This window comes from Anopheles ziemanni, chromosome 3, assembly GCF_943734765.1.
Source record: "Anopheles ziemanni chromosome 3, idAnoZiCoDA_A2_x.2, whole genome shotgun sequence".
NCBI classification, from domain to species: domain Eukaryota; kingdom Metazoa; phylum Arthropoda; class Insecta; order Diptera; family Culicidae; genus Anopheles; species Anopheles ziemanni.
This window is the reverse complement of record NC_080706.1, coordinates 67,131,162-67,154,493: the sequence shown is the minus strand read 5'-3', so window position 1 is coordinate 67,154,493 and position 23,332 is coordinate 67,131,162. Positions and strand designations below refer to the sequence as shown.

The window sequence follows — 23,332 nt, the reverse complement described above, 5'->3', positions numbered from 1 at the left end:
TGGTGAAAAGTGTGCGTGTGTGTGTGCGTGTATGTGTGCCAACCCTCAAATCAGCCAGTTATGTGTGGCCATCAGACTGAGCGGCCGGGTAGTGTAGCGTGAAGTGAGGGTTGTGTTGGGAAAAGTCAAATCACCCGACCCGAGGGGTTCCTCGCTTGCCGGTCACCAAGTCTCTCCGACGTTCGCCGCTTGGTTTTTGGACGCCCGCTTCACAACCGAAAAACAAAAATCCACCATGCAGCTGCCACAGACGTCGCTCAGTGTGTTCCTGGTGCTGCTGTTGCTGTTGTGCCACGAAAATAAATTCCACCGCTGGAAGGTGAACGCCGCCATCAGCGCCTTCCAGCCGACCATCTTCGACAACGCGCAGTGGCGCGTCATCTTTCACCTCTACCGCAACTTCACGATGATGATGGCCGGCCGGACCGGCCTGAAGACGAGCGGGAACTTTTTGCAGAAGAAAATCCCGGAAACCGTACCCTTCCCGTGCGATGTGGCGCTCGGTCGGAGCCACGAACCTCCGACCAGTGTGCACAAGCTTCGTCCCGGTAAGTTTCGCGAGTCGTGCTTCATTAGAAATGCATTTTGGGCTGCACTGGCAGCTCGCGATGGCGAAAGTTAAACGGCGGCGTCCGCAGAAAGTATGCCGGCGCGTTAAATATTGTTTGCCGAAAATTTGCATTCATCGAACATCGTCCGATGATGAAGACTCTTTGCATACACCACGTCGGGCACGCGGCACCCTTTGCAAAACACACCCCTTTCTGTACCAGCTAAACGAGTTATCGACTGGTGTTTCTGGAACGCGTGCCAACCGGGCGACGTGTCGTCTTTAAATGTCGGCCTAATGTGACACTGTTACGTAACACATTGTTCCACCGGCCGCTCGGTTTGCACTTGAACGGGACGGAATATTGTTGGTGTTCGTGAATATTGTTGTAATATTCCAGCCAGCATTGAGTCAAAAACTCAACAACCTTACTGACCAACAAGACCTGCCCCAAATTGTATGGGAGGGTGAATGAAGGTGAAAGAAATTCGAGATCATTACCGCGAACCGCTTACTACTAAACCGTTCCGAGCTGATTCATGGCGGCTAATCGAGACAGTTTGATCAGTAACAGCGAGGGTTGATTCGCTCCGAATCGTTAGCTGAAACAGTGTGGGAGGTTGTTGTGATGAAATATTGCTAAAAACAAAACCAAATATTTCTATGATGCTTATTTAACTATTAGTGATGTCAGCTTTAAAAATCTTAAATTTCAAGGAACTAACATCCCTACATAATATGGTGATGAACTATTTTATTTTATTTGTCACTCCTTTTTTATTGTGCAGCATGTTCCATATTTTTCACTTTAATATTTTTCAGCATGAACATTATGCAAAATGGTTTTAAATATCATACTTTTTGGTTAAAATTAACAATATTTACGACAATTTAATAGATCAGCTCTTGTCACATTAATAAAACATGAAAATTTTTAAATACTTCGTTGATGATCCTTGTTGGTCATTTTCTCGATTAGCTCAGCTTACATAATTTTATTAAATCCATTCTAGTTCTGGTCTTACAATATTTGTATCGTTTAGGAACGATTTTCTTCGTCACTTGTTTTTTCTTTCTTTACTTTATGAGTACCTTATTTTACAGAGAGCTGAATCTCCATATACTTTTCTTATACTATTAACTTCATTTGTTCAGATGCATCGTAGGAAATAAACCATTTTGAAAAATCCACATATTTAATCTTGTTGATGTCTTAGCTTTTGCAAAGGGGTCTTTCTTTATTAAGGAAGGAAGTAAAGGAGGGTCTTAAACATTTGGGATGAACATTCTTTTATTTAAAAAATATAATGAAAAAACGTAACAAATTCTCTTCAAAATTGATTGTTTCGCGATTTTTTTAATGAAACACCCTATCAAAATCGAAAATTCATTAAAGCTCTTTCTATGCAATTTTATTTGATAAATCTGCGTCATAAAAACTCTTGATTGGATAAGTAAGGACAAGGTTGCCATCTTATTGCAATAACTATAATTAAATGATTTGCATAAATCTTCGATACAATAACAGAAGATGTTTCTCGTCCCATTTAGTCGCAAAGAATCATAATGAACCATGTCAGCGCGCTCACGTATCAGATGAACAGCTAATGAACAGTTTCGTTTCTTAATTGGTGCCTTCCACATGCAATTAATTCCCGATATCGTCCGGACACGGATCTCACCATCCCTTCTCTCTATCCCCCGGTTAAAGGTGACATAAATGTAGTGGCGGCGATCGGCGATTCCGTCATCACCGCCAGCGGGGCGGCGGCTACCAGCTTCCTGCAGCTGTACACCGAAAACCGAGGCCTATCGTGGTGCATCGGTGGCCAGTGGGGCTGGCGGAACGCGACTACGTTGCCGAACATTTTGAAAATATTCAATCCCAAGGTGAGACGGGTGTGGGTGAAACAAAAAAAGGGTCTCGTTTTCCTAATGGTTGTGTACCGTTTTCTGCTGCAGCTCGTCGGGTATTCGTACCGAGACTCGTACAGCTTCCACTGGGACTCGCAGTTCAACAACGCAGAAATCGGTGCCATCTCGAAGGAGTTGCCACATATGGCCGCCCAGATGGTGAAGCGCATTCGCACCGATCCGCGCGTCAACTTCCGCCGGGACTGGAAGATGCTGACGATTACGATCGGCGGCAACGACATCTGCGCGTACGTGTGTACGCTCAAGGACCCGGAGTCGCTGCCGACGCAGCACCGGCGTTCCCTGCTGAAGATGCTGCGCTACCTGCGCGACAACTTGCCGCGAACGCTCGTCAACATCGTGTCCGTGCCGGACGTGTCGAAGGTGGTGTCGGTCAAGAAGAAGCCGATGATCTGCTGGATCCTACACCACGCCGAGTGTCCTTGCTGGGTTGGCCCGATGCACAACTCTACCAAAGAATCCCGAGCTAGGTTGGTATCTCCAGAGTGAATCTCTTTGCATTCCCGTAAATCTTCTGTGGCGACTCCTACGACAAACTCTCTTTCCAGATGGGCTCGCATACAAACGCAATACCGTAAGGTCGAGGAGGAGGTGGCCATGCTGGACGAGTTCCGTGGACTCGACGAGTTCGCCGTCGTACACCAGCCGTGGACGAGGAACCTTTCGGTGAGCATCTCACCCGGAGCTTAGTTTTATAGATCCACTATCTCACGTCAACAACGAAAACTTCTCCCGCTCGTTTCTGTTTTCGCAGCTCATGAAAGGGAACGAGGTCGACTACACGCTGCTTTCATACGACTGCTTCCATATGAGTCAGAAAGGCCATGCGTAAGTAGCACGCGCGTCTACACCGGGGAGGTCCGCCACTTCCTCTCCGGCGGTGTCATAATCCGAGCCATGATAAACCGATTTCTCCCCCCGTTTCCCAAACACAGACAAGCGGCCGTGGCTTACTGGAACAACCTGCTGGAGCCGCCGGGTAAGAAGAGCACCGGCTGGAAACCGGGCATCGACCTCTTCCGGTGTCCAACACAGGAATCTCCCTACATCTACACCTACGACAACAGCTAGGCCCCGGGAGTTCAAATCAGCTGTTCGGGTTTACTTCTTACCAAGAGGGGTATTTCAGATGGAAAGGAGTTGGATAAAAAATCGCGGGACGCAAGCAATGGAGGGGAGAGGGGGGAGTTTTACGAAAATAAAAGTCCGGTTCACAATGTTCGAAATACCAAGCGGAATCGGAATCGAAATCAAACACAAATGGTTACAATGAGTTATTTTATAAGCGTCCGGTTTATAGGCTACACACGAAGTCCAGAATTGGCCCTTTCGCTTTCCCGAATGCCTCCGCGTCTTCTCTTCTTCAGTCTCCTTTGTAGACCTACCCCTGATGGTCTCGTAAAATCCGCCTTCCACAGCCCGCCTTTGAATTCGTGAATGAAACTTACGTCCCCCGACAGCAAACTCCCTTACTTAGGTCATCAGAAATAAAAGTCCACAGTGAAAGCTGCCCTGCCCCAGTGCGGTTCTGTCTGTGTTCCCTAGACGCAGCGGCTAACGCTAGTTAGCTGCCAGCACAACCATCCCAAAAACGGCTCGCACCAACCAACGCACGATGAGATAATGTGCGCCCCCATCCGCAACTGTCAACCCGGTCGGTCCAAAACATATCGGGCAGCTTGTTTCATTCATAAAACGTACCACACCGGGGCGAGTGCCGGCTTGCCCCATCCCAGGACTGGTGGCGATCGACGGTAAGTAAACAACGATGTTTTATTTCGTTTTATTCGAATCGCCCTGTTGCCCTCCAGCGGTAGCCATGTTGTGTTAACCTTCTTTCTGCTTTTTCGTCGATGTTGTACACGATCGCGTTCAAACGGTTTGCGGCGTACCGCCGGGCTTATTTGGGATCGCCTGCGAAAGCGTCCCATGAGACACGTTCCGGCAGTGGCACAAGACGCAAGACCGCGGCCGAGCCGAGTGTGATGATTATGTCGACGGACTTGTCTTATTTCGGATGGATGTTTTTATATTTTTTTGCTCCATCCATCCACTTCTCCTCTTTCTCCGCGCGGCCTAGTTGGTCGGATTTGTTTTGGGGGAAAGAAAAACGAAACTCCAACAACAAACAGAAGTTAGCCACAGTGAGTCACGGTGGCGAGGCGCGAGACGAAGCGGCCACGGTTCGGTTTTGGCTTTTCGCACTCATAACGATCGCCCATTTCAAAGGTAATCAAGCGTTATGTTATCGAATTATAAAATGGGCCTCCACGGAGATGCCCTCTGGCAGCAGGAACCGAGACAGATAACCGCGCACCCGGGTGAAGAGAGTTTAAATGCTTTGTTTAACCTATAACGCATGGGTTCCTTGCATCTTTCGTTCCGGAGTCGCTGTCAAGAGTCATAGGAATGAAACATATTTGAAACAAGCTTTGAGCCATGCTTGATAGTAAAAATACACCTAAAGGAAATATAAACTTTTTAATGCTTTATTGTTAGTACGTTTTTAAATCGAATCGAAGTTTTTAATCGAAAAATATTATTGAACTAGCTTGACTCCCAGACGATGCTCGGTTAAGAAAGGGTGGAAAAAATGGTTGTATTTTTAACTCTTTAACTGAGAGCTGTATTTTTATGGTTGTTCAAAAGTTATGCTTTCTTTATTTGAAATACTTGCAGGAAGCACCTCTTGAAATGCAGTTCTAGACATGACTTTCCACTATCTATTGTATTTCTATATTTCTATATGTTTTTAAGTTGTTTTGAAAGGTCTAATTTAATAGTTACGATTAAGACATGTTTAAAATGATTGATATGTAATCGTTTCTCCCATGTTGTACAACTTTTGATGAATACACCTTGACATATCTCGCTCGCATTGGAGTACAGTAGTAGCAATGCAAACATACGCAGGTTGATGGTTACATATATTCATTAGTACCGTATATGAGCCTAAATTTTGGCTTATATCAATCTAAATTTCGAAATTGTTTCGATTTGTCATTGTTCTACGTAAAGACTACCGAAAGTTGTAGACAACCTTTAGTTTGTGTGACACAAATAAAGAGGTTGTTCATTCTTATGAAGTGCTGTTTTTGTTTTGTTAAGTTTATTCATATTTGTTTTGTTCGTGTTAGGAAAACTGAATTTCATATACAAAATTAGGATTTTATCAAAACCTAGTGATCAAACAAATCTTCAAAAACATCTATAGTGCTTCAATTTAATGAGAGAAAAATAACAGAATCGAGGGGTTCAGTATTGGTCGACTTGTTAGTGTAAACAAAACTCCCTACAAAAGCAAAGGAAAGATATGCAATAGATGATATTTATACTGATGTGTCTACAGTATGATAAAAATGTAAAAAAAATATCACCTAATGCAAAAACATAAAGTTTATGGACTTTATGGTTTTGCATTAGGTGATTTTTTTGAAGAAAAGGGTTAGGTAAACTAGTACTACTACTAGTAACTAATAGAACTACTAGTATTTTAACTATTCAGTGCCAAATACAAGTCATAACTGTTGGAAATATAAGCACCAAAGATGGCAAAATATTGCATTTGACAAAATTAATTTTCTTTAAGGCGATTACAACATAAGCCCATCAGAACTGCACCAACCAACTCGTCACCTGTCCTATCAACCGGTTGCAATCGATTCGGTTTCGATCCTCGGAACTGCGGTAAACCAACCCCTTCGTGGCATCATATAACACCGACACACTGTACAAAGTGTGCTACAAAGTGTCGCTGGCACAACCGCAAAACGGCTGCAATTGCTGGCCCATATCATATAAGGCCATCGTCGCTCGCACGCGCGCCAAACTAGCGAAATGGGCCGTCTTTGGCCGTGGAGAAAAACGGAGAAGTGTCCCGCACGGTGATCAGTTTATTTTACACACATTGAATAACTCGCTCCCGTTGCAGTTACGTATAATTGCGACATTACGGGCGTACTTCGGTCGGGTTCGCGCAGGTAGGCGTGTGTATCGTAAATGATTTACTGCCGTCGATCTAACGCGATCAAACGGTTTTAGTGGAAGGAGGAAACCCAAGGCGAGTTTTAAAGGTTTATTACCCCCAACTTTAATACTGACAGTACAATAGATTCACTTGGGTCACTTACAACTGTAAGCCGTGCAATGAGGAGAAACGAAATGGCTCCATTGTTGCCCGTAGTCCTTCATTTAACGTTTTTTTTTAGTGTTTGCTTTGGTAACTTACTCCTTACGTTCCTTTAATAGTGGAATGATAGTATAGAGCAACGCATTCTAAAATAGAAACTCGTCTAAGAGTTCATTTCACCAAATCATTTGATTTCAAATGAAACTCCAATTAGGATACGGATTAGAGAAATATATGATATTGATATTGAAGGTCCTTTAGAAAAAAGTTCACAATTTGCATACTTTTCTCATTTTTTTTATCACAAAATTGCCTTAAAAATAGCATTTTTTTATTTTCCTTCTAATAAAGGTTTACCCGTATTTACTCGGCATTTTGGGCAAAGCTTTCTCTCATGACAATAAACATTAAATGAACCTAAATTCTATTTAACATCACTAGAACGTTTACTTGAAACCAAGCTTGAGAATTTAGAAATTAGTTGTGTCTCACAAAATGTTTAACATAAAATTGCTTTAATTTAAGAAATCGTTGTTTTTATGACGCGAGGTTGAAAAACTTTGAAATTTTTAGAAGCTGGAATACAAATGTTTAAATTAGAAGCTATACTGTCGTGCGACCGAGATAACGCCGTAGAACAATGCATACATTTTGCAACAACCGAAAGTTACGAATCTGAAACACGCCGGGCTCAAGGTAGAAGACATTCGACTGCTTAACGATCCGTTTAATGTATATCAATAGTAGCGACACGCCGTCTGCGAATACGTTGCACCATTTGCCCTTCGTTCGATGTTTGCCATCATTGAGCACAAATAGTGCTTGAAGCCCTAAGCTCGGTTTTTGCAACTTGTGACTCCATAACGGTTTCACATAAATCTTTGGTATAGATTTAACTTGATTACTAAAAAAAACTAGCAGAAACAGTTTTTGCTGAACAGGTGATTTTAAAAAATTGTCAAATTTAAAGTAATTTAGGTAAGCATATTTCAACCACACTCCGACAAGAAGTTAAGAATTCCTACATTTTTTGCAAACACTCTGTAGCCCAAGTACTCGGTTAAAGCTCACCAAAATCAATACAAAAACTTTCGCAAAATATTAATCTGCATGCAGGGCCATTAGCGGCCACGTTCGCAGCACATGCCTCACTATCATGATGACATCGTTGCACATTTTACCTCGTTTTTGTCCCCACCCCTGACACGGACATTCACCGCACAGACCCGTGTCACCAAAGCGTGTGTGTGTGTGTGCGGGAGCATCGTCGCAAAGAGAATGCATGTATGCACAATTATGCGCGGCGACGAAATGGCACCAGAGAAAAAAACGTGGCTTTCAATGGACTTTCGACGAAACGACGACGAGAAAAAATCACGAATGAACCCAAACAGCATCCAACACCTGAGCAAAGGGTGAGCAATTTCTGAAGCACCTCGATGGAAAGGTAAGACAATGCGCAAATAAAGTGCAACACTTCACTGAACTCGATGACCTCCGTTTTGCAACGCCACTCGTGTGGCACGAAATATGTGGATAAACCAAAATCCAAGTACATGTTTGGTGCTTTCAAATTGTGCGAAATGTAGTAGATGATTTGAAAGAAAACTATAAATGCGAAAAACAACAACAGAAAGGCAAAACTTATTTTTTCGAGTAGAATTTGAATAGCACAAGGAATTAGGAAAATGGCATCTCTTCGAAAACACATTCTATAATCAAACTCCTCACACTTGTCTCCGAATCCATCACAATCTTGTTCAATGTGCGCCAAGTGCGTCATCATCTTGACGTTCTTATGCAAGCACTCTCTCGGTGGAGGTAAAAAATCAAAACGAACTGCGCTCCATTGACTGGAAGATCACTTATCACCATCATACAACCTATCACCGACATCAGCACCATCAGCTCCGTCATCATCATTATCCGGCACCATCGTCTTCATCGCGTGTTGATTAAACAATTTATGTTCCACTTCACACCGTACCACTGACATGGTTTCGTTTTCATTTATTAATTATCCTACAGATCGATACAGATTGCCTCATTTCATTTCATTTTCTCCGTGCGTTTTCCAACCTTACAAACTTACAACCTAATGAAAATTGCTCCAGCACTGAAATCGATTATGAAGAGATCCCGCTTGGTTGCATTAAAAACGAACTACTTCTTCCGCTAGCACCCTCGCTTTTCCCACGGTGGTCGAATTAAATAAGGTAGCAAAATAAATTATCACATCACGTTTGCGTTTGCCTAGTAGCGCCTGATTGTCAAGCAACGTCATCGTTTGATTTCCATTAGAATCACTACGTCTCCAAGACACTCTATATCTTTCTGTTCTTCTATCTTATTCCACTCATTTACTAGTTTCTTTTTTCTTTTACTCCGGCGGATACTAACTTCGCCCACTGTTATCGTACGTGTAGAGATACGGCGCCTCCTTGGTTGGGCATTTGAAGCTCTTGAAGATCGGCCGCCAGTTGGACGACTTCTTGCCGACGGGTTCGAGCATGTTGCTCCACAGTGCGGTGCCGGCATAGCTGAAAGATTTGTAAAGAGAGATTTGATTTGATTTGAAAGATTTAATAAAAAAAAATTGAAATGGTTGAAAACTAAGGAATCACAATAAACGTAGTAATCGTATAGAGTTGTAAATTGAGAAATAGAAAATCAATAAAATAAAGAATGATAAAAAATAGACATATAAAAATTATATTGAAAGATTTAATGTTACAGAAATCACAAAAAGGTAATCTATGCAAACTTGAGTAGTAAAACTAGCAAAAGACAAAACTTACGCATTTCCCTTCTGACTCATATGAAAACAATCATAGGAGAGAAGCGAATAATCCACATCCTTGCCATTCATTTCCATCTAAAAATTTACAAAAATAAACATTAGGAATCATTTCAAGACCTCGATGTTGGTATCTTTTTCGATCGTAACAACTAACCGTAACGTTTAGTGACCATGGCTGATAAACAACGGCAAATTCATCCAAACCACGAAATTCCGGAGATTCAGCAACCTCCTTCTCCATTTGTATGTATTGCGTCTGTATCCTGGCCCACCTAAGCGGATGGAGGGAAAATAGTGTTGATTGGAAAAACCCAACGTGATTTTGAAGGCTACAATGACTCAGACCACGTTACCTTTCCCTCGTGGCATCGCTCTGGTTGTACAGCTTGCCGATCCAGCAGGAGCACTCGCCATGGTGCAGCGATTGGCATGCGAACGGTTTCCGCTGCAGCATCACCACCTTCGCCACGCTCGGCACCGACACCAGGTTGACGAAGGTGCGCGGCATGTTGTCGCGCAGATAGCGCAGCGTCTTCAGCAGCCGCAACCGGTGCTTGGCCGGTAGCTGCTCCGGGAAGCGCATCGTGCAGACGAACGAGCAGATATCGTTGCCACCGATCGCGATCGTCACCAGCTTCCAGTCGCGCTTCCAGTCAACGCGCGGATCGCGCCGGATGCGCTGCACCATGGCCCGTGCCATGTATGGTATGTCGTACGAGACGGCTCCGATCTCGGCCATGTTGAACTGTGTGTCCGGGTGAAACGGGTACGCGTCACCGTACGAGTAGCCTACCAGCTGGAAAAGAAGCAATAAACCGACAGATTATTAGTCAAAGTTTTGCAAAAGAAAGCCGAAACACCACTGATTTTATTTAGTATTTTCGTTAGAATCTTAATCCTCATTTAATTAAGAATACTCCCAGGAAAGAAAATAAAACGTAAGTAAATAGATAGGAAAATAAAATACAAGAAAGCAAGTAAAATTTGGGGTCCGCGACAGCCGAGCGGTAGCGCCGGTTAGAAAATCGGCCCATGAGCGCCGGGGCTCACCACCTCGACGGCGTGGGTTCGAATCCCAACCGAGACCGGACCCTCCCCTGTACGAGAGGACTGACTATCCACGTACACATAGGGTAAAAGTCTCGTAAGCCCTTTACAGGGCAGGCATGACCAACAAGGTCGTTACGCCAAGAAGAAGAAGAAGTAAAATTTAAAAAAATGTTAAAAAATTGTATAAAAGAAAGTCTCATTTAAGAAAAGCTTTGAAATAATACATGAAAAATAAAATAAACCTTTCATTCATAATAAGAAACATTATTCAAAAAATAAAATAATAAAGAAGCAAAATTATATACAATAAGGAACATACCGTAAAATAAAAAACAAAAAAAGAAGCAAAAGTTTCAGTTAAAACAAAACAAAAAATATCCGATGACATTTTAAAATGGTAAAAAACAAAAAGGGTAATCGTTATGCAAAATACCACTCATAAGCATTAGCTGAATAACGTACGCCTTTCCTCGTCTTCTTCGCTGCCAGGAAAGTGCATCATTTTCCGGTCACTGTGTCATCGGAAGAAGCTGTGCCCAGTCTCGTCTGGCATGACGCAATTTGCAGGGTTCATATTTTCTTTACACCACGGCTACAGTTCGCGACCCGGCAAGTTGTAATTGGCCGTCCGCCAGAGCTCCGCGATCGCCACCAGGAGAAAGCAATCAATTTTCGCCCGAACGAGCGCCGTTTCGTTTGAGCGTGGAAAACTACGGCACACCGAGAAAAATATCAAAGTTCGCTCGAGTCGCGATCAAAGTTCACCGAATGGGCTCCGTAATGCTGTTAGGTCACTGGGAGGGATGCATACACTCACACACATACATACACTCGTTACGCATCTGCTCCCTCACCAAGGGTGGCAGGAAAAATGCTCTCCGAACGAGCAGCAAGCATTTACTAAATTCCAAAATTAATCATACTCAATTAACGAACCTTTAATTCAATTACTTCATCTACGTAGGGAAAGTAAGCGGTCAGATTGGCATCCGTTTTGAAGGGTTAACAAGATAATCACAGCGCCCGGAGTCGACCGGCGAGAGGTAAAAGGTTTCCCACAGGAAAGCCTACCGTTAGTTAGTGCTGTACTTAAAATTGATTCCTCTCACAAAGGGATGTCATTGGTTTTTAGCGAACGTGATTGCATCATAGAGAGTAGTTTGTTCAATTTTCCAGTAAAGAGTAAGCTGATTCACTTTCTCTTCTTTGTTTCGACGAATTTCTGCAATTATCGTCCTACACAAGTTAGAATGATTTGAACATAATTGTGTTTTTCAATTCTATCTCATTTGTATCGTCTACAACTTTTAAAAAACTCTTTTTTTTATTTCTTTTTTTACACGTCTGTCAAATTTTTGTTTTAGCCCATCAGAATTTGACCAAATTAAAATTTAATCCTATTAGCAACAATTGTCCTTATTGATTTATTAGATTATTCTTTAAAGAAGCAATTTTTTATCGATTTTAAATGCCACATGAATACTAATTGTAGTTGTGATATCTGTTTTGTAAAGGCAGTTTTTCTCAACAGCTTATAAGGAAGAGGAATATAAAATAACTAAAATGAAAAGCAATAACAATTCTTTTCCCTAAGGCAGTTTGCTATAACCATTTTAATCCTAATATTAACTACAGAGTCTTACACTAAAAGTACGATGAAAGTTATTTTTCAATGTACAAAGATACCTTCCTAAATAAGATTAAGTTTTACTACTTCTAAGGGAATATTTTGTTTTGTTATCGAACAATTAATGTCCATCAAGTGTTCATAAAAATACCAATTAATGTCCATTAAGAGATCACATCATAACATTCTGTTTACATGTTTAACATTTGGATGAAACTACGTAGCGTAATTGAGGGATAAAATAATTATACCCTTCGAAGCTTGATATATTTTATTGTCTACTACCTTCAACAAGGTTGAGGTTCAAATAATCTACAATAATGCCACAGAATGCTGTATACGATTATTGAAAGCTGATGTCTCAAGAAAAAGGTAAAATTGGTTCGTTGAAAATCTACTCATGAAACGTGGTGCAGTTGTTTGAGGTTCTAAAATTGACCAGGTTCAAATCATGTAAACAGGTTTCTTGAATGCTCCAGCGGACAATCACATTTCGCAAGGTATATAACAAGGTAAACGTGATGTTTTGGTAAGAGTCCCCACAACAAATGAAGAGGGCACAATTTTAAAAGGCTTTTTACTCGTACAGAACGGCTGCCGATTTCACAACGAGCGCTTCCAGCAGCTGCAATTGGCGGACGAACTATTGCACGCCGGCTGTTGCAACCGCCTGCCGCGTTTACCAGCCATCTTCGGAGGCGCAACACCCGAATCGAGTGCCGCTGATTTCGAAAGGCGCAATCGAAATCAAATAATGAGACCTCCGAAATGTTGCACCCGGACAGGCGGAGATGCTTGTACTTGACCAGTGTGCTTTGAACAAAACATTTCCATCCACAGAAGTGGCAAATTACAGCGAGCGGGATGCCGAGCGGTTTCCATCTAGACCCACTGTCCTACCTTCGGGTTGAACACCTTCAGTATGTTCGGCAGGGTGGTCACGTTGCGCCAGTCCCACTGCCCGCCGATGCTCCACGCCAGCCCCCGGTTCTCCATGTACAGGTCGAAGAAGCCGGACGCGGACGCCCCGGTGGCGGCCGTCAGCGAATCACCCATGGCCGCTATCACGTTGATATCACCTGTCACGAATGTCAAACCATCGATAAGAACGTCGTTCAACGATCTCTCACTCACACAAAATGCCCCACTCTCTACCTGGTCGCAGCTTGTGAACACTCGTTGGCACCCTGGGACTTCTGCCCAGCGAAACGTTGCACGGAAATGGCACTTCCGGAGGTACCCGGTCCTGGAGGAAGGATCCACTGGTGCGTTCGCCCGTCCGGCCCACGACGTTGAACATCCACGTGCGCAGGAACCGGAACACGGCTCGCATAGCGGTGCCATCCAGTAGCGTCGTCTGGTCTGTTGGATCCACGTAGCCAGTCCTTGGTATGGTCGCACCATAGACCGACGTCGTCACCGCCAGCAACACCAACACCAGCACGCTTCTTCGGAGCACCGGGCGACACTGTCGCAGGATCATTTTGTGGAACTAACTTTGCGACTACCTGTTGCACAGTAGAAGATATCTTATAAGTACAAGCAGGAGCTACTCTTCGACCCAAACTGTTACGAATCACAAGAGGGAATAATGAATGCATCGGCTTGAAACTAGGGAAATACGAAAGTGAAACACGGAGACGAAAGGATCGCTAACGGATCTTGCGCACGGATAAACCGGAACAGAAGAATTTCTCACTTAGTCACGATCGCAACGAAATTCCACCCGACGTCATCGAGCACTTCGTCATCGGAAGTGACCACAAACTGATTTTTCCGCAAGAGCTTATTGAGCTTTTTATATACCTAATTTGAGCATGAGTATGTCTTTAACGACATGTAAACACATAAAAAAACACAAACAATGAACATTAAGGAATCATTACAACTAGTCATCCTCATTAACATTAAGAAATAAAACATTAACGATAGTGGTACACTGTTCTTAATGAGTATTAAAGTTCAATTCTGGGTTCAAGGTTGTTACGACAGTTGTCAGAAGTACCAGAATATTCCGTTGAAATGGTTCTATACTTTTTTAAATTTTTACTCCACGCTAAACTTGACTATGCCAACAGAACCCTGCTCAAGATCCAGTTAATTTGATAGCAATGAAAAACAATTTAGTATTTAATATTATCATCAAATTTTGTAAACTAAATTTTAAGTTATAATAAACACTTGCCAAATATAACAGCAAATTATATTATAAAAAATCGTTTTTTCTACTGTAAAATACACTCAAACGTGGATGAAATAAAACTAATTCCATGTACACTTAATATAAACGCAACATTGTGCATGCATTTTACTAAAATCTAGTTGTCTTAAGCAAGTTGGATATTTTATTATGATTGCTTACTTGATGATTTGGAATGATTAATTAATTTTCCCACAAGAGGGTTCTGTCCCATAAACTTCTTAATTGTTTGATTCTGCATTGTTGAAAAAAATTGGAAACTCCGAATGCTTGGACATTCCCAGTTTTAACTTGCTACTCTGGCCTATTTTTAAACCAAACCATCCTCTTTAAATAAACTAAATCTAGCTGTAACATCATAATAAACCCTTTATTATGCATCCCACATCACTACCATAATCAAAATAACCGTTATGCAAACATTCAATAATTTAACAATGCTCATCGTACATTCCGCATCATAAAACCGCACCTTTGCGTCCGACCTTGATACATTGACCGAATTTGGCGCTAAAGATACCAATTACTTCATACGAATGTGCAATAAATATTGTGCGCTCACGGGGTGAAACGAAACGAAGAGCGAACTCGAAAGAAAGCGAAAGGAAACGTGCGAGCTTCCTCCGTCGAGACGTGAATGTTGGTCGGTGATCGCCCAAAGCAATCGATAATTCCGCTCGCGTAATCGACTGTAAAACGGTTACAGTGGCCAGCGTTCCGAAAAGTAAACCGGTTGACGGTCCAATTCCAAACCACTTCCTTCCCGAACGATCCGCGCTTCCTCGATCGCCCCGTATTTCAGAAAACCCCCCGCAGGAAGGGTGGGTAAAACTTTCTCATCACCATTTGTTGCTTTCCATTCATGAAAAGCACAACGGTTTTGTGTATCGTGTTAACCACACAGGCAATCTGGTGGTTTCCCGTCAACCCAATGCGTGTGATTTCTCGCTTCTCTTGTTGTTCGTTTTAATTTCGTCTCGCTTACAAGACAATTTTCACAACTGAATCCGTCGAGCATAAACTCCGTTAAACATAGCGTGCCCATTCTTTGCTAACCGTCTGTGTAGCAACTGTTAGTTCACTGTTTTTTTCACTCTTCTCTTCTACTTTTAACACCATTTCTGTTTCCACCAAGTTCAAGTTCAGCGCTTCAGAGGCAACAACCTGCCCGGGGAACGCACAGAACCAGAAGCGTTAAATTAGGCGCCAACTTTGGAAAGAAAAACAATCACTAGACCGGCGTTAGGTAGCGATGTTTTTTCGTATGTTTTTGCAACAAATTATCATTTTTATTTACGTGCCAGACGAAACGCCGGTAGCCAACGCAGCAGTCGTTAAAGTTGATTGTTTTGAATTTTTCTAAACCGTTAAAAAGGCTAACGAGTTGCTAATTAAGCGCGAGCCGGAAAACATAACTCCAGCCGGACCGCATAGTGCGTTTGAAGTGTCGTTTATTTGATTGATTACGACCGTTTTTATAGTGCTTTAAAGCCTGGGAGCTAAAGAATCAATCGACCAGCGTGAACCGGTCGTGTCAGATGAATTTTAAATAGCAACTTTATTAATTTTTTTCCACTTTTTATTCTTTATGACTATCAAATGCTCGATCCTCTCTCAGGTGCTGTGTTCTCTTAATGTTTTCCTTATAGATTTTATAACGATTGACAAATACCAGTCTTCACCACAAAGTACGACCAGATCGTGATCGCTGGAGGAGTCTCTTCCATGTCGCCGAGCGTGTCTCACGCAAAAGACGGTTCCAGCCGATCAACTTTTCAATTAAATGTGCCTCTTTTCTACTTTACCGCTGGCGATGCACCTGATTTTCCCTCCGGGTCTCCAGTTTAATCCTTTTGCCATCGCCATTGCAACATCAAACCGCGTGCAATCTCGTGGTTTAGCGAATGCAAATAAAAACCCTAGCTCGACGTCTCTTTTTTCCGATTCTTAAACCACCTCAAAAGTCGTTACTTTGTCACCGTCGGATGGCGAACAGCCCGCTGCATGCTACCACTTGGGGTCCTCATAAACATAAAACCTAAAGCTGAAAGGCGAAGAAGCCCAAGTGCACGGAGGGGGGAAAAAGAGAGAAAACCACAGGTTAGCTCCTATCGCCACCACCTTGACCCAGTGCGTTAGAAGCCGCGGGTTTCCATTTATCCCACGAGCGTCTCGTTACAACCTTCTTTCGCTTTCAGCCTTTGCGCCCGGTTTCTTGGCCAATGCAGTCGTCGCGTACGATGGTTTGCGAACATTTGTGTTGTCTCGTTGTTTGTCATCTTCACGAAAGGATTTGGTAAAGGATCCATTTTGAACTCGTAAGGAATGGTTCGATAATGGAATGGTTTTTCCTTTAACTTGTCACATTTTAAATTAAAGTATGTTAAATCTATTCGGTTCTCTGCAACCAGTTGAACGAGTTTACGATCGAACCCTGTAAGAAGTCGATCAACCCAATCGATCGGCCAGGGTCAGCAGGGCACCGTCGTCTGGTTCGCAAGAACTAATTGTAGCAAACGCGCCACAAATCTCGTGCCCTGATTGCAACAGATGCCAAACATACACACACACAGACTTCTTGTTAGATGAAGTAATTCGAAACCAGCTGAACGATCTCGAACGAACATGATCAGTGAACAGTTCTCGCGGAACGATTGTGAAAACCTCCAATGAAGTTTTAATTATTGGCATTAGCGAATTAAACCGCACGTAACCGAAACCCCGTGACCAACCGAATGCGAGTGCGTGTGTGTGTGAATCTATTTACTTTTCTCTCCAAATGTCTTCCGAACAGAAGCCGAATGCTAATCCGTTATTCCTGCGGTTCGTTCTGCGCGCGGCTAATGATGGAGCCGGTGGAAAATGGCTTCCAAAACCGGCGTGTAAAAGATTGAGACACATTAATCACACACGAATGTGTGCACGAATGCAGCACCGCGGAAGGTTGAGCCCTGGCGCTGATTGCACGTCCAGCCCGGCGTGAACTGAGCCTGTGTTGTAGTTGTCGTTTATCATTCGGCGGGCTGGAAACGAGTTGCAACATGCTAGGAGTAGCACGTTGGGCCGACTTTTCTATGGGTCGTTGAATCGAGTCCGACAGGTGAATGCTTGCATCAAGAATGCATTCAATGTAAACACATTTACAATTTTTTCTTCAGTGAATGTTTTCATGTGAATAATTTATAGTCAGACTTGAAAGTGCTAATTGCAACGCTATTACACTTGTATCAAGCATGAACTGCTAGTTCGTTGTATGTATCGGCTTTCTGGTGGATATTATATTAACTGTATTCTGCTGTTAAACAGATTTAAAGATTAACCATTTTTATCTTTGTACTATTGTAAGCGAGTGGAGTGTTTACACTTGTGGGGACCCTTAGCGGTAAAATGAACGTGGGTCCCTAAACATAACTATACTATAACATACTGTACTATGCTATACTATACCGTAAAATATGATAAAATTTCGTCTATTTTGAATACTCTTCAACAAATACATTCTCATCTACTACTTTCTCCTAAATACAAAAAGTTTTCTACTGAGTCCATGATTGAATTTATCAATTTTGGTAAACAATTCTTATTCATCAAATAGAATTTTAAAAAATTATGTAATCTACTTTTACCCTTTTAAGAACCGCTTAAAGTACTCGTTCAAACACGTATTTCGTTTTAGAACGGATAATGATTTTCATTTTGGCATGGTATGCAGCGTATGGCAGCATCGAACAGAATAGGTCCAAAACGTATTGCTCGATATCAAATACATAAAACTGTTTAATTTCGACGCATTATTTTTGTTATTTACTTGACAAACCTCGTTGTTTTGATGCAACTACATCCTGACTCCTTTTTCGTTTATGTTTTTCTTCCTATTCGTAAACGCCAGAATGTAGGCAACTGCTTAATTTATATTTCCAACAATCACTTAAAGCAACCAAAATAAAAATTACTAAAATATTAACAAATACGATACGGAAACATGTAAATAATGTACAGTGGAATATATTTCAAAACTATATAAGAGAATTATATCGTGATGCAAAAGGAAGCCTGTAAAACACATACCGACTTGCTCTACATGTTCAGAATAACACAATGCAAACATGCATTCCAGAAATATTTCTTACGGCTAAGAATGAACCCATTTTGTATCTTTCATGATTCTCCGCGCATGGTCGCCTTCAACCTACATTGAAGAGATGTTCAGCGCCTTGCCAAACTCGTAATCCAAAACGATCCTCCAATTTCACCGCCCTTGTAAGGGCGCCTCGTACACCAGACAACACCTCGTTCCAGCAACTAGGTCACACGTTAAAAATTGTTTCATTTGTTTTTTCCTTCTGTTTCTGCTTTTCTTCGCGAAGCCATGCGGCGTAACAATGGCGCAATATGGGAACGTGCCCTGTGCGCCCAAGCACGCACCTGAGCACGCCGCCCCGACAAGCCCCAAATAAACTTTATGCACCGGGCGGTCGTTTGCTTCGCTATGCAAACGAAACCTCTCTCCTATCAACACGCACGCACTCATTTAACATTTTTAAAACGCCCGAATGTGTTTATACTGTTTATTGTTTACGCAATTAAACCATTCGTCCGAGACATGCCTAACAAGAGGTACCCGAAACGTCACTCGTGAGGAAAATGGATTTATTTGGAAGAAGTTTGTTTGGATTTGGAACGTAGCGTTTGCCATTGTTAACGTCACCTTTGGCTCGTGCCCAACACTGACATTGACACTGGAGAGCGAAGCTGGGAACATAATGATCTTTTTTATGCCTTTGATAGCATAAATCTCATAATGCGCTTATGAATTGCCCAGTGGATTCATCTATTTAACATACAATGGAAGTTATCGCATGATGTACGCGTTCTTTAATGTTTAGCCAGTGACCTTTAGTTGTTGACCGTGAACATATTTCTCCGTTCAGGCGAGGGTGAATACCGATTAAAACATTTCCAAATGCTCTTTTGCTACAATTTTCGCCCATGTTTTCCATTGTTTATAAATGGTAAACTTAAACGCAGTTAGAGAAATAAATCCATCTATAATATTGTTACAACTCTATTAATCTGTTAACTCTGTTAATACAAAACATCGTGATATTTTTTGTCGTTTTAAAAAGCTTTCTACAATTGCATCACATTGTTTGCACAGTTATGCAACTGAGGGTTCTTAAGATCCATTTCCAGAGCTTCATCTATCGATTACACATTTAGCTATCGCGTTTCGCAAACATATCGTTAGCCTTCCTCAGAAAACAAAGGTTAAGTGAAATCGTTTATTTCCTTCCCCTCCCTTTCCCCGCTGGTCTTTCCCCGGATCGTCGCTCTCGTTTGGTGCGTACATAAACGACTTCATTAATGACAAACAAAATACGCCCTCTTCACATCCGCAACCACTGCCCACGAAGTCCACTCCGAACTTACCATGGTAAGCTAATGCTGCCGCTCAATGGAGTGTAACTTTCATGTTCGGACGAGGAAAGCGAAAGAAGAAAAAATAAACTCACACATACACACTAAAACCATGCCTGGTCCGGCCCTCAGCCTTCATTTCAATATTTGTCAACGGCAAATCCAAACAAAAAACCTCGTCCCAGCCCGCCTTAAACGCAACATCCGGAACAATGCGTCAATCAGAACCGCAGCGCCGAGCGGGTTTTTAACATCGGTCGAAAACAAATCCGAAACGAAAGACTTCAACGCACGGGCGACGAACCGTCAGGCTAAGTGACGAACCCGGTTGGCGGGATTGCTCAAATTTGGCAATCTAATGACACTCTTGACAATGAGTGTAAGTGAAATGTGACCGCAGTGGGGCTGAGGACGCGGGTGAGTCTATTTACACGTTGTCGTGTCTGCACTCGGTGTTTGTTTTAGGCCATCCTTTCTCCCTGTTTACGTCGAATTCGTCTGCGGCGTTCGTCGCGTGACACATAACTTCAACTTGGCGTCTAAAACGGGCCAGTAACACTAAAATCGAAAGCTACTCTCGCGACATTGTTTTGCTTTGCATTGTTGACTGATGTCGGTGGTCGCCGTGAACAAGAAAAGAGAGAGAAACAGAGCGTCGAACCGCTTTACCCATTCGGTCTGCGTTGCCAATGGCATTCAGTTACGCGAGTTATTTTCAAGGACGCCATTTAAATACGTTTCATGTGAGAAAAATTATCCTTTTTGTGCCCGCACAATAGATACCGACTGTATCTCATCGATTGTTATCTATAAATGGTATGAACGCACTATGGAACTGGCGACAAGGATCCGGCAAGGACGCTGTTTTTTTTAATTTTTTGTGTTTCATCGTCTGCTCATTTTGCGGCTAGGCAAAATTGAATTGAAAAACAAAATGAGGAGTCATCTTAAAATTATTAGAAATCTTTTATGTATGCCTACCGACGCAGGCATTGATGAGGAAGGGCACAACAAACTCGTTAAGCTCAACAGCCTTCACGACACAAACGGGAAAAAGTTTGTGAAAACATCATCATGATGTTTTTTTTAGATATCACATAGTAGAATTGGACACAGGATATGCTGATTTATCAGTACAAACAACTTTGTCTAAGTTCTAATTTAAGTAATACTTGACCTGAATAGCTCAAGAGAAAAATAAATATCCAATGTTTTATGAAAAATTGTGAAAAAAACTAGAATCTAGTTTAGACATCATCTTTGCCATAGAACTTTAATTGAATAAGATAAACAACAGTAAAAAGGTGTAAAAATAATTTGAAAAATAAAAAAATGCAGAGTAAAGTAATAAACAACTTCATCTAAGTACTGATTTAAATAATTCTCGACCGAAATAGTTCAACAGGTAAACAAGTATCTAAGCTTTGATGCAAAATTATGGAATAAATACTAGAACCTAGTTTAGACATCATCGTTGCCATAGCATTTTAATGGAATAAAATAAGCAACAGTGACAATAATAATCTAAAATATAAAATAATGCATAGTTCAGTGATATGCCATTTTAGCTTAAACAAATGTTTAAAACTATTCTTTTGTAACCGATACTGTTTTATGTTTGATAATTCATTGTTGCACACATGTTTAATACTGTAAACATCCGCTATTTCACAAAACATCATCGATGCCACGAAAACGATCTGGAATACTCTCCATGGAGCAGATGTTGCACCAAACGTTTCACGTTGCACCCGCTTTTTCGGAAAATGTGCAGCACCATTGACGAAACTTCTATTTGGAAGAAAACACACACAAACACACACAGAAACGCAAAAAAACAGCCTCCCATTAGTTGAGTCGCCGGGCGTGCTTAATGCGGTTGATTTGTTTTCCCCCTTTCAGCCGGGTTGCTTCACTTTGGTCACTTGGAAAGAAAGGGAAACGCAAGAGAAATATTTCCCAAACTTAATAGCACGTGTCCCTCTTTTATGGAAAACTGTTTACTTTTGTTAGTGGAAGCTTCTCCCACATGGTTTTGATTACGTTGAATATAACAAAGAGCTGCCTGACGCACAACTATCGGCCTTGCGCACGACATAGTTAACATTGAACTTGAATCGCAGCCCCGTACGTTTCCTCGCACATTTTCACCCGAAGGGCACGCACCATGTTGCGCTTTGTGCGTTGTGTGGAAACGACTCGTTACGGTGCGTAATCGAGAGCGCACAATTTTCACACACCGACACTTGCACGAAACACGAAAGGTGGCCATTTAGGCGCCATCTTCGTTCGCCATTCAAAAGACGTACACTCGTATGGGGTACGGGGTGTGGAAAAACCCCTCCGCCTTTTCACTGTGGCAAAGTAAAGACGCTCCTACTTGCCCACCACCACACCCCACTGCGTACCGTTGGGTAGAACGTTGGGTTCGAGAAGCGACTGCACCGATTTGCTCTGCCGGGAAGGGCAAAAGGCAAAACCCGCTGCATTTGGCGCGCGTATGATCGGCATCAAGTTTCGAGTGCTACTGAATGCTGCAGCCTATGCTCCGCCGGCCCCGGACAATCAACTTCAGATCGGATAGTTTTGTCTTGGCCCTCTTTCGTATTCTTCCTCCTCTTCTTCCTCGTCTCGACGGCACCAGCATTTCCCTTGCAGCTACGCGCCGCTACAGCTTCCCGTTCAAGGTGGCTGCAACGAAGCGCTCACGAAGCGTTTTTCCCCATTCGATTCACATTCGCAACCCGCGTGCCGCGCTCGGTGGTTGTTTGCAAAACATTCCACCGAACTGTTCGATCCAAAACAGCCTCCCTCTCTCTCACTGTGAACCACAATTTGACGGCTAATTCCTAACATCAAGAAGAGAAAAAACTCGTTCAGTGCATTTTGGTTTCGTTTGCCATTAACCGGTTTGCATTATAATAACCGGAGCACTTTCTGGTAACTAGATCTTGAGCGTGGTCAACTCCACTAAACAAAGGTTAGCCGTCACTTTTCGCCAATTAATTTGCGGGCCGGTACGACCGGTTCGAGCATGGGGCAGCACCCGAAAGCAAACCCTGACACACTCCACAATAGTAGAAAAAGATTGGTGTTGATGGGTGAAATGCTTGCTTGCTGTCACACCCCATGTGACATTCCTTGGGGTTTGTGTTCCCAAGACCCTGCATGCATCTCTTTATGCACCACTGGAACACGTGTTAAGGTCACGGTAAAACGCAAAGACCTTAACAGAGTGAAGGATATCAAAGCTGTCAAACACGATTCAAATCGGTTATCTACAATTTAAGACGAAAAAACAATTTGTAACAGTGCAAAAAGGGAACTGTCTGAATGTTTGCACAATGGTAACCACATTTCCCAGAACGTTCACGAATAAGCTTCCCAATGAGGGCCACACGTTCCTTATTGGCACAAGGATTTCAAGGGCAAGGCTAACTGCCGTAATCTTGCTGTTTAGTTTTTGCCCATTTACCGGTTTCACTGGTAATTTTATTGTTTTTATTTCCTTGATCTGTTCCTCTTTGTTTATCGAACGTTTGTGTTTCGAAAGATTGACAGTTTTTATAATTAGCACATGGCACACATTAGAACGACAACGGAATGGACACAATTCTCTTTCC

At 42.4% G+C, this 23,332-nt stretch overlaps 2 protein-coding genes across 2 annotated transcripts; one reads left to right on the top strand and one right to left on the bottom strand.

Annotated features, from left to right (window-relative positions):
• The first annotated feature begins 235 nt into the window (after positions 1-235).
• LOC131285310 (phospholipase B1, membrane-associated-like) lies at positions 236-3,556 on the top strand. The gene is made up of 6 exons (XM_058314165.1): positions 236-548; positions 2,262-2,440; positions 2,513-2,955; positions 3,034-3,151; positions 3,240-3,313; positions 3,421-3,556. The coding sequence occupies exons 1-6, from the start codon at positions 236-238 to the stop codon at positions 3,554-3,556; spliced, it is 1,263 nt and encodes a 420-aa protein (XP_058170148.1).
• Positions 3,557-9,009: 5,453 nt separating this feature from the next.
• On the bottom strand, positions 9,010-13,574 carry LOC131285309 (phospholipase B1, membrane-associated-like). Its single transcript, XM_058314164.1, has 6 exons — positions 13,247-13,574; positions 12,992-13,170; positions 9,768-10,210; positions 9,569-9,686; positions 9,413-9,489; positions 9,010-9,154 (listed from the first exon to the last, which is right to left on the bottom strand). Exons 1-6 carry the CDS (start codon positions 13,572-13,574, stop codon positions 9,010-9,012), a joined length of 1,290 nt encoding a protein of 429 aa, XP_058170147.1.
• Positions 13,575-23,332: the final 9,758 nt, after the last annotated feature.